This window comes from Perca fluviatilis, chromosome 19 (genome assembly GCF_010015445.1).
Source record: "Perca fluviatilis chromosome 19, GENO_Pfluv_1.0, whole genome shotgun sequence".
Taxonomy (NCBI): domain Eukaryota; kingdom Metazoa; phylum Chordata; class Actinopteri; order Perciformes; family Percidae; genus Perca; species Perca fluviatilis.
The window spans coordinates 15,624,204-15,636,328 of NC_053130.1; the positions used below are offsets into that span (position 1 = coordinate 15,624,204).

General features: G+C 36.1%; 1 protein-coding gene across 3 annotated transcripts; it reads left to right on the forward strand.

Annotated features, from left to right (window-relative positions):
- Nucleotides 1–1,113: 1,113 nt before the first annotated feature.
- Nucleotides 1,114–7,925, forward strand: plek (pleckstrin). 3 transcript variants are annotated; one of them, XM_039783244.1, is made up of 10 exons: nt 1,114–1,222; nt 3,363–3,434; nt 3,911–4,066; nt 4,332–4,513; nt 6,180–6,271; nt 6,446–6,630; nt 6,736–6,840; nt 7,183–7,266; nt 7,351–7,420; nt 7,562–7,925. In XM_039783244.1, exons 3-10 carry the CDS (start codon nt 4,007–4,009, stop codon nt 7,699–7,701), a joined length of 918 nt encoding a protein of 305 aa, XP_039639178.1. In that variant the 5' UTR covers nt 1,114–1,222; nt 3,363–3,434; nt 3,911–4,006; the 3' UTR covers nt 7,702–7,925. The 3 variants fall into 3 exon arrangements, with proteins under 3 accessions (XP_039639178.1, XP_039639176.1, XP_039639177.1); XM_039783242.1 differs by lacking the exon at nt 3,363–3,434 and having other exon boundaries at nt 1,126–1,222; XM_039783243.1 differs by lacking the exon at nt 1,114–1,222 and having other exon boundaries at nt 3,073–3,434.
- The last annotated feature ends 4,200 nt before the right edge of the window (nt 7,926–12,125 follow it).

The window sequence follows — 12,125 nt, forward strand, 5'->3', positions numbered from 1 at the left end:
CCTTGTAGTTTCTGAGATACATTGTATTATCATACTATATTTAGTATTTGGGCACATGGGACAAGTGATTGTTCCTTAAATATGATGAAATACAGTAAGTATTTATGTATGTATATATATATAGTATGATAAGAACAACTCACTTTTCAGCCAAACGGTTTGACAGATTCTGAAAATTCCATCAGACTTGTGCTAAGGCAAGCCCAGAGAACACTTCCACCTAAAGGAAATTCAAACTTTCTGTTGCAGGCATAGATGAGTTAATACATTAATAAGACTGTATTGATTTGGGTTAATGGGTTAATGAATGAATAAGACTGTAGCCTACAGTTCATCCAGCCTGTCCACTATACTCTACAAGTACAACACCCTTAAGGTACATTTAGCAATCAGGAAAAGAGGAAGCTTCCAGAAATAGGCCTTCCTGTAGTCTGACTCATGTCAACCGATGTGATGTACCCATAGATGAATCAAACGATCATAATTATTCATACTCTAGCTAAATATAGAGTCAGGATGTATACAATGGGTAAATGGGTTTTTGTATACTTATGATGACAGAAGTACAGTTTATTTCTGGTGCCTTTAAAAAACACTCAGGGTTAGTCATCTTCTACAGAAAGGTAAAAAGTATACCATTAGAAAGCATAAGACAAAATGTAAAAAATACAGCACAAATGTGAGATATGAAAGACAACCACAGAAAACATTAAAGAGTTATATATATATATATATATATATATATATATATAGCAGGAAAAAGCCCTAGATTTAACAAAGGAAACAGCAGGATAAAAAGTTTAATTTAAAGGTGGATACATTTGGGAGAAAACTAATTAGTTTTACTGTAACTCCAGAGACGTCCAAGAACAAGCTTGCCTCTTTAAATATTTTTACTATAAAGTTCATAGATGTGAGACATCAGCCGAGAAGTAGCTGTAACTAATAATACCACATAGAAGAGGAAGCTGGTTGACCAATCATCATAGCACACCCTGCTTCCTGCTGGTGTGTGTCTGTGTGTGTTTGTGGTTTTGACAAAGAGGCAGAGAGAGAGAGCGAGAGAGAGAGAGAGAGAGAGAGAGAGAGAGAGAGAGAGAGAGAGATGGGTAAGAAATGTGTTTAACTGTCACTAAAACATTGACACAAGTTGTAGCTGACAGCAGCAAAGAGCAGGGCCATGGAGCCACAACAGATCAGAGAGGGATACTTGGTAAAGAAGGTAAGAATAACTACAAAAAATACTATCTACTTCCTCGCATTGCATTTCTAGCGTGGAAACGGAGTCTTACACTGGAGATAAAATAACAGAATTCACAACTTTGGCAAAGTTATGATTGGGTTGATTGATTCTGCGTATGTAGAGGTTTAGCTTTGTAGCAACACACTCTATACCTGTTGGTAGTCAATATTATAGTTAAACAAGTGTGCAAATTGACATCTACATCATAAAATATATATATATATATATAAATATATATATATATATATAAGATTTAAGAGAGGTTTGACGAGTACCACTTTTGAGATTTTGAACCAGGAGGAGACTACTGTAGTGGCAAGGAACACTGTCACAGTTAATACAAGTTTAAGGTTAGCCCAGATACATCCATTACCCAAACTGTCACAAAAACGAACACAGCTCTGGTAAAGAGGAAAAAGTTTCTAAGTCAAACCACGCCTACTGTATGGAAAAATGTTTGCATGTCACTTAAAAGTTGCCGCACAATACACAACTACACACTCACTTCTGTTCTACAGTTGCAACAACAAGTCTAGTTCCTGCTTCTGTCCAGAACCCAGAGTAACATCAAATATGTTTTCTAGGTTGTGTTTTAGCATTAATCTGACATGAAAAAAAAAATTACACTTGGAGAGATTGCCATGACCTGAAATAAACACTTTTTGCCATATGCCATGAAGATACTAAAAATCCCTAAATACACCACACAACGAATTACTACTGCTTTCATTAAAAACAGTGGCCAGACATACTGTATAAACAATGTGTCTGCATAAAAAATAATACATAAGCCATTTCCAACACAAAAACTGGTATTTATTGAAAAAAAGAAAGTGCAGTGAGAATGTGTTTGTTTCACACATCCAGTACTGAAAACCACACTCACGCTTTATCGAGCCAAGTGTGACCTTTTGCTTTCTACACACCTAAGATTCCAATGAAAGATATTTTAGACATAACTTTATCATCCTGTGTTTTCTTTTTTCTTTTCATTTTGTCCTATATTGTGAAGCACTTTGTGAACTCTTGTTTGATGTGCATGACAGTAACAAAATCATTATTGTTTATCTTTCTTGTTTGATGATGATTGAGATATCGTGACTGAAGTGTTTTTATTTTATGAATAATGTGATGACATTATGGGTGCTATAAACAGCCACAGCTTTGCATAATGGTCAGATGGCTAAGACGTCAGAAAACCTTCTTCATGGACAGTGGTAATGTCACACAGTTGATTAATGTGCCATCTAATGTATGTCCATTCATGACTAACTACTCCTGCTGCCATAAATCCTTGCTAGAGCACCAAATGTATAATAATCCACGGGTGAAAATATTCCCTAACAAATTTTTTTCACTTTTTACTCCTGTTTAAGCGTTGTTTGCTCAAACTACAGTGCCCAGCTAATTTAAACAATTTCTTAATCATTTTTTTTCAAAATAAAACTATATATTTGTGACAGGTCTTTAAAGTTGGACTTTTGCCAAGGGAACAAATTGGCTTGGGGTTGTGTGTGCCAAAGACACGATAAAAGTGGAAGTAAAATTTAGGTTTATGCATGTGTGCGCAATTTAATAACATACACATGGCTTTATAAATATGTGTTTTGCATGAACAGTGTCAGTGAATGTTAGTATTAAAACTATACACAGTGTAGGGCGCCTGGTAGAGAAGGCATCCATATTTAGAGGTTTACTCCTCGACGTAAAAAAAAATATATACAGTATTATATATATATATATATATATATATATATATATATATATATATATATATATATATATATATATATATATATGGTATAAAATAAAGCACAGTATGGATGGTGTAGTATTCTGCTACACAGTGTAGGACAGGAATGAGAAGATTGAGGACTACAACTATTCAGAAGGCAAAGGATGTATTTTGTTACATGTTTCTTTTGTCTTATTTATCCCCTGCATGGTTGAATTTGAGGAGCACAGCCACAGTTCTGCACACAGCTTTCTTGTGATTTTTGAAGGCATGTTTCACAGCAGATATATTTTTGGGAAGATTTTGTACTTTAAACATTTCTCAAAAGCATGCCTTGCTGAAAAAAGTCACATTAGTTACACAACTTACTTTGGTTCCCTGCAGGGAGTGAAGGGAGCAGAGGATACTGCAAGCTCAACATGGCACGAGAGTTTGTGAAAACCCAAAGTTTTCAAGGTTACTGAAGCCAGTAATTCATTTCCCCGTACTTACCAGAACACCTAACTATAGATTCATTTCTGCATTTTCATGTCATTGGTGCTTGGTCAGATAAGCATAACTGTCTGCTTTCATTTTTTTAGCTAAATCTTGCACTTTATGCTATCAAACTCATGTGTGAAATGAAACACAAAGCAACATTAATATTTACAGAAGGAAATACCTGTCAAATTAAAAGATAATTTATTATTTTTACAATTTACAATTTTTTATGTTACATAATCTGAAAAAAAGTTAACTCTCCCAAGGATATGACACTAACAGACTTGAGTACCTTTACTGATGATAAAAAAAAATTTATTTTGATTTACACCTATTTTAACATCTCTTTTTAGTTAATGTACAACATGCTTTCTAACAACTACATCCTCGACACAATACTTTTACACTTTTGCTCAAAGCTGCCTATTGTCAACTGTCTTTTTGATCCTCAGGGTACATTGCTAAACTCCTGGAAGGCAGTGTGGGTAGTGCTGTCAGAAGATGGGCTGGAATTCTATAAAAAGAAAACAGACCACTCTCCGAAAGGAATGATCCCACTAAAGGGAGCCACGCTCATGAGTCCTTATCAGGATTTTGGCAAGAGGACGGTAGGAAAACGACAAGTACAGCTGTTGAAAAATCGGAACTAGCATTGAAGGATTAGAGATGATAATGAAGATGATTTAATTAATTTGAGACAGCTAAAAAAAAAATAAATATATATATATATATATATATATATATATATATATATATATATATATATATATATATATTCCCAAATTAGCAGCTATATTTGTTGTTGGTTATCCTCATATCTGAAGCAAAATTGCAAGAGAAAATATAACAGCATGAGTCTATTGCTCCATTTAGATGGTTTTCAAGATTACCACAGACAAGAAGCAGGATCACTTCTTCCAAGCCTCACATATGGAGGAGAGAGAGTTTTGGGTCAAGGACATCAAGAGAGCCATTACCTGCCTCGAGGGGGGAAAAAAGTTTGCCAGGAAGTCCACAAGACGCTCCATTCGCCTACCTGACACAGTCAACTTGACGTATGTTCTATAAAATCTTCTTGGCGGTGAAAACAATCAAGTTAAAAGACCAATAAATGTATACATGTCATTCATACTATTGTTAGCTGTCAAGCTTTCCAGTCTCACTCTGCACAAGTGTAGTATACAGTGAAAGTGGTTGCAGATCACTGAAAAATGTTTATGGGCTTACTTTTTGAAACAATGGGTCCTTGATTTAAGATGGAGGCAGACAAAAGCAGGCTTCTAGCAGTCCAGTGTCGATTTTGGTTGGTTGAAATTAGGACTGTTGCTGGCAGATTTTACCAGCTGTAGTAAGGTAGCTAATTAAGCTAACATTAACTCTGTGAATTGGTTGAAAACTCTCTTCAATACAGGGACAAGAAACACAGAGGTTAGATTTATGCTTCACTGTTGCTGGCGTTTCAAATAATATTCACTTAGAAATTTGTAAGAGAAAAGGCTTTAAGAGTGAGGACTATGGGATCAACAAATAATGAATGTAAATGGAATTAAAGCGGGGACAGCTATAATGCTATGAAAAAATAGCATCCAAGACCAGTGCACACCATAGACTGTAATAATAATGGACGTAGCCTCGGCGATGTCACCCATTGGTTTGTGGATTGCCGATTTGAAGTCAGGAGTTTGCATTTTGGCTGTCGGCATCCTGTTATTTTTCTGCCAAAATAAGTGACCATATTTGTACAAAAGGGCGGATCTGGGGAGGATGACACGTCTAAGCAAGTGTTGTGTAATGTATGTTTTCATGGCGCTGAAAAAGCTTAATGCAAAAGAGGGAAAATTGCCTAATTTCAACCCTTTTGATTCGAGTCATCAAGCAGACTTTTACTGGCGGGTAAACGCGGACCTCCAGGTACTGCTGCTGTTCGTCAGCATGTACAGCAGTACACAGAGCTGGTTGGAAATTGGCAGACTTTCTCTTATGTTACCAGCTAATGTTAGCACTAGCTAGCTAGCTTGGTTGGCACAACGCTGAACAAGACATTTCTAGGTGACCAAAGTGTTCCAATTAACTTTGATGAAGTAAAAACACACAGTGATGTGGTCAAAATTTAAGATGAACACATGGACAACACCAAAAAAACAAGTTAACAGCTATGTACACAGTGCCATGGTTAGCATTGCTAAGCGTCTGTCATGATTGACAAGTCGGTGTGTAGCTACACCCTAAAGCTTCCCTGCTTTTTCGTCTATTTTAAAATAAATAGCACCAAAGTTTACAAAAATAAACATGCTGTATTGAAGACGGCTTAATAAATTAAGACAGAATAAATATGCTGTATTGAAGACGGGTTAATAACTTAAGGCAGAAGTAGGGTCACTTCCCCATAGACTTCAATAGAAATTGACTTCTTTTTGGAGCCAGTGAAGTTGCCTCCTGCTGGAAATTAAATGGAATGCAGGTTTAAGGCTTTTGGAAACACTAGATGAAGACACAAACTTCATTCATGGACATTCTTACTAGTAGAGCCCTGTGGAAACTGGTTCAGCATGTTGAGAAAATGTGAAACTTGACGGGACTTCCGTGCTCAAATATGGTTGCTAAGCTATGGCTATTGGACAATCACTGTTCGTGGCAGGGGTTTAGTCAACTGCTTGTGCTGGCTGATAGCATGATAGAATGGCAAGACATGTTGACAATGTCTACATTGTGTTTTCTCAGAGAACTGTACACACTAATGAAAGACCAAGATGATGGAGTAAAAGAGTTAAAACTGGAGCAGGAGAATCGAGTCTTCAACCACTGCTTCACCGGTACTGTTGTCTTGGTTTTTATTTATGTTACAGGTGTGGAAGAAGTATATATATATATATATATATATATATATATATATATATATATATATATATATATATATATATATATATTTTTTTTTTAACTTTCTAATGGTCTCGCCATTTTTTTGCCATTTCCTTATTTTTGTGCAGGTGTGACAGTGGTAGAGTGGCTGATTTCAAAGGAGAAAGCGAGAAATAGGCCTGAGGCGCTCATGTTAGCAACAGGGCTCCTGAATGAGGGTTTTCTCCAGCCTGCAAGTGACCTGTCCAAAGAGAGAGCAGAAAGTGGAGAGCAAACGGCCTTCTTAGATCAGACAATTGCTCTTTATTACTTTGTAAGTTTGAAAAGTTACTATTAAACATTTAACATTAATAAGGTTGGGGATGATAAAACATGATTTATGTGTACGATGTTTGTGTATGGTTGTGCTTTGTTGCAGGCAGACAGTGGGTTCTTCTGTGAAGGCTACTCCAGTGATGAAGATGTGCTTCTAAAGGAAGAATTCAGAGGAAACATCATAAAACAGGGCTGTTTACTGAAACAGGTAAATCAGAAAGCAGGAAAAGGTGTTTTTGTTCCATTGCATGCATTTCCAATGATAATTTACACTGTGTTGATAAGAAGAAGGATATCTTGATAAGAAGCCAGCTGTTGTCCAGCTACAAAACATCACACTTTGTAAATTAGCTCTCACTTTCACTCATGCATGTTGGGAAGATAAAAATACTCTGTTGTCGAAAGTGAAAACATTTTTTATAATCACAATTGGGCAAATCATAAGTCACGTTCACAGAAAGGGGAAGTCTACTTCACATTTGCTTGCCACGTTTGCTGTTTATTAATGTTCATCAAATCAGATAAAGCCTGTTGTGTTATTTTATCACAGGGACATAAGAGAAAAAACTGGAAAGTGCGAAAGTTCGTGCTGAGAGATGACCCTGCTTATATGCATTATTATGATCCTACAAAGGTAAATATACTGACTTGTGCAAGATGTAGTAATAAGAAAGAATGAAGAATACAAGTTTAATTTACTGACATATTTTTGTGCCAGGGTGATGACCCCCTGGGCTCAATCCATCTCCGTGGGTCTGTGATTACAGCTGTGGAGTATGTGCCTGATGGTGAGTGGGGCCACTGTCACAGGATACACATGTCCTGTTGCTTCCTCACTGTTTCCAGGAAATATAATTGGTGTACTGTCAGTAGTTTCTCATCAACTCATCACTTTTAAACTCCTTTCTCTCATCTTCTCTGGGTTTCAGCCAAAAAATATGACATTGACGGCAACCTCTTTGAGATCATCACCTCAGATGAAACTCACTACTTCCTCCAAGCTGCCACAGCAGAAGAACGAAAGGAGTGGATCAAAGCAATACAGGCAGTGTCAAAAAGTGGAAAATAACAGGAGCATTGCAACAGCCACATGTTGATTGTAAAATCACATGTTTGCAATGTCTTTAATTACACGTAAGAGTGTGTCAGCAAAGTATAGCTGAATTATTATTGTAGTGTCATTCTAGAGTAACTGGGAAGTTTAACTCCTTCATACACTATCAAACTAATATTGCGATGTTTTTGTGCAGTATGTAACTAATTGAAGAAAAATAAAGGTTATAATGTCTAAATCTTACAGTATTATTTTCCTTTATTGCCAATGCCTGATTACATTTTGTATGCAGATGATGTCACAATATTATGATGTGTGCCAATATATTGTCAAATTGCTAGTACTTTACATTCCAGCTCAGTAATAACAAGGTGAAAAGGTGTAATATATTGGGTAATAATGAGAATATGTTAGTGCTAGAGTTTATTATCTACAGTGGTGGAAGAAGTATTCAGATCCTTTACTAAAAGTACCAATACCACACTGTATAAATACTCTGTTTGGAAAAGTCCTACATTGAAAATGTTACTTAAGTAAAGTATCAAAAAGCAAAAAGGTACTTAAAGTAATAAAAGTAAAAGTACTTAATGCAGAAAAGTCCTCACATTTTAGAAACTGGAAACAATGAAATTAGTTCTGTCAATCAACAATGTGTTTAATTGACTATACATTTCAGCTGTACTTGTAGAATATTGTTGGTTTAATTAATGATAAAACTCCGTATTTTATAAACTACGTGTGTTTTGTGTGCAAAAATCTTAATTTGTAAAATAACTAGTAACTAAAGCTGTCAGATTAATGTAGTGGAGTAAAAAGTACAATATTTCTCTCTGAGATGTAGTGGAGTAGAAGTAGAAAGGGGCATGTAAAGAAAAGACTCAAGTTAAGTACAAGTACCTCAAAGTGCAGTACTTATTTACATTCAACCACTGATTATCTATAATAAGACAATAGTGTATCAAGTAATTTTGGGATGAAAATCTTAAAAAACAGAAATTTAACAGATTATTGAAATATTAGTAATAATATGGTAATACCAGGTTAACAATAGCCTAATATGCTCACAACAATCGGTTATTTCAAGCTAAAGGTCTATCAATACAAATAGGTTAACATCACTGTATGTAAAATCAAATTAGAGATGTGGTAATGTAGTTAATAATGATAATAAAGTTAATAATACTACTTATAACATTAACACTAAATATTTAATACTACTATTAGTACTACTACTACTACTACTACTACTACTACTACTACTACTACTAATAATAATAATAATAATAATAATAATAATAATGCTTTGCCCTATTATTACCTTGCAATACGTTTATCTACAATTCTCCTATAGAAATTTAATCTCATTGACTACGTTTACAAGCTGTCAATTTTCGGGTTATGGTCGGGTTAAGGTCACTATTCGGGTTTCTGAAACATTCGGAGTAACCCGTTTACATGCGTGAGCAGAGAGAGTTACTCCTGTATACATGGCATTTGTAATCAAATGGCAATATCCCGACGTAAACAGCGACGCACGGTTAGCGTCTGGACGTAGCCTTCTGCGGACAACCTTAAGACGCAATAACTTTTCGTTCACCTTCTTATAAATCTCACTATCTTGGTACTTTCTGCCGTCAACAAAAGACATTATATTCATGGTTTTCACCACACTAATAAAGAAATTGGTTTCCTCCTCGCTCCAAAAGTGTGGTGCTGTGCTGCGTCTCGCCATGTTTACCTCTACTTCTTGTTTACTTCCGGTATACTGCGCGCAGGTTTTCTGCATTGACATATACATATATATATATATATATATAACTATATTATTATAGTATATCATTATTATTATTATTACTATGTTTTCTGGCGCATACAAGAAGTTCCTCTACTCAAAAGACCAAGATTCCTTGCGAATAGAACATGCGCAGAACACAAATCAATGTTCCTTTTGATGGGGATATGCCGATACGCGTTTACATGACCAAAATTTCGGGTTAGAAAGGGGTAACCCAGGTAGCATATTCGGGTTTTTAAAACCGGAATATGAGCATATTCGGGTTTTGCCGGTGTTTACATGGCCGTGCGCGACCGGGTTATTGCTAATATTCCGGTTTTGAACGGGTTATTGGCTGCATGTAAACGTAGTCATTGTCATTGCCACAAGCTGTTGCCTGTGTAATTACCATGTTGTTACCCCAGTACTGCCCAGTTGTACTCAAGCTATTACCCTTTATTACTGTATATATGTTACTGTTATATCTTTTGATGGCCCTAAAACAACTTGTTATGGTATCTAACATTGTATAACCATTGCATCTGTAAATGCATGGTATAAGCTGTATTCTGAGGTCTATTTGCTACCTAACCAGATAAGTAGGCTCATGGTACTATATTTTTCATAGAAGACATTATAGCTGCTACGAGAGGGCTTATCTTTGATCATCTTAAAATTGTGCAGAATTATGCAGCTGTTGCAAGTTCAAAAACATCAGAAATTTAAACACAGTTTGAATGTAAAAGGCAATAGGCCAAAAAAGAGTGGTAACAAGGAAATAGTATGTGTTTTTGGTTTAGGCTTACTATTCTGCCCAGTGTGGTTTTTCAGATTCCCTTTTTGTTCACTTGTTTGTCAAAAGTTTGAGATGGTTTGAGCTATTATACAAGCACACTTAGTTCCTGCGTGTGAACTAAGACTTAATCATATTCCGCCTTCACACTTCAGTGTCACTTTGTGGTTTACAGGCCTGTTCCATCTGTGAGAGAATTTATCAGTGGCAAACATGACACGCTTAAGCTGCAGTATGACTACATATAATAAAAAAAACTTGTGTTACAGTAAGTAGCTGTTTCAAATGAGTACAATTGAACTGAAGATAATTAAAGGAAAACGTCCTTCAGTCAGACAGGGCAAGAAATCCATCAGCTCCTGTGCCATTCATGTTTTTCTTCTTTTCACATTCAGTCTTTCATTTTGTCATGTTTTATTTTTAAACTCACCTCTGTCTCTGTTGCAGGTCACTTATCTTCCGGTCTCCCCCAGGCCAAACATATTTAGAAGAGAAAACAATGCCAAATGTTACAATTATTTCCTAACTGATCACAGTTTACAGATCAAACCCCATGTTTAACGTTGACCTGCAGTTGTGCTATAGTTGTGTGCAGTTTTCCTGTGGAATTAGTCAAATGTATTATGTTTGGATAAGCCCCTAGATATGTATCATCCCTTATTTTGTCACCTTTTACCAAAAAGCTGTTTTCCTCCAACAAAGCATATTGAATCAGTTTGGCAACATTGTCCTTTTTCTGTGGTCATACCCATGGGCACAAATCTCCACTCGCTTGCTCAGACAGCAGTTTTAATTTATCTCTGCCCACTCTTCAGCACAGCCCAGGTGTAACTAATAACTTAATTGCTGAAGCAGCTATCCATGGCTCAAGCTTGTCTGGTCTGTGTAGCTTCTTTATAAATGAATAAATGTTTTGCACTGTTAGGAAAGTAAGCATAATAAGCTGCTGCCTTTTCATTCATTGCTATTACATTTTTTTTCACACTGATTTATTATTGTTTGGCTAAGCACTTGGATACGTTTCTGTTTTCAATTTATTGTAAATTATTAAATATCGAAAAGAAGGTCAGTCTATTAATGTGACAATGATCAAACAATTGTTTTAGAAATGATTGTCATTGGCATTTAAAAAGCACACATCATTGTGGCTGCCTGCATGTGTGTGTGTGTGTGTGTTTTACTAACACAGGAGGGCACTATATACAAACCTAGCCTTTCTGTGAGTCATTGCAAAGTGGGATGTTGCTTTTAATGGTTAATGGTCAATTTACTATACTTGCAAAACATGGTGAAAAGTAGGTTAAATGTCAGTCTACTGCGGTCAATCATCCACATCACCTCAGAGTGTAGTGTACATGTCCACCTTGTGGCTGCTGTAATATGTTTTTCTTCATTCTTTACTTTGTGCAAAGTATAGTATGTCGTGTGTTGACATTGGACTGGAAGCTGTGGATGAAATGTCTTTTGGATTGGTTGTCATGTAATTCTGTGTGGGATGGGCCACTTAGTGGTATAACGCGTATATAAAATATCATATCATATCTGTAGCTTTGTTGCAGCGCTCTCCACACAAATCTGATGAGTTAGATTCAGTGAAGAGCTGTTAAGGGATCAGAAAAACTAAAACAAAATGTGACATACTGTAACCCCCTGTTCCAAACTTCCCCTACTGGTCAAATAGACACAAACAGGGATGAAGTCCTTCCAAACTGGGAAGACATCAAACAACTAATACAATAGAGAGGCGGCAGATCAAAGCAGAGCAACAAGACACAGAAGCTCTTTCAATCGTTGTGTAAAACACTTAAGGAACTCAGAAGGAAAAAAAACATCCCACATTTCCCATTCAATCAACATCCTGAGAGCACAGAT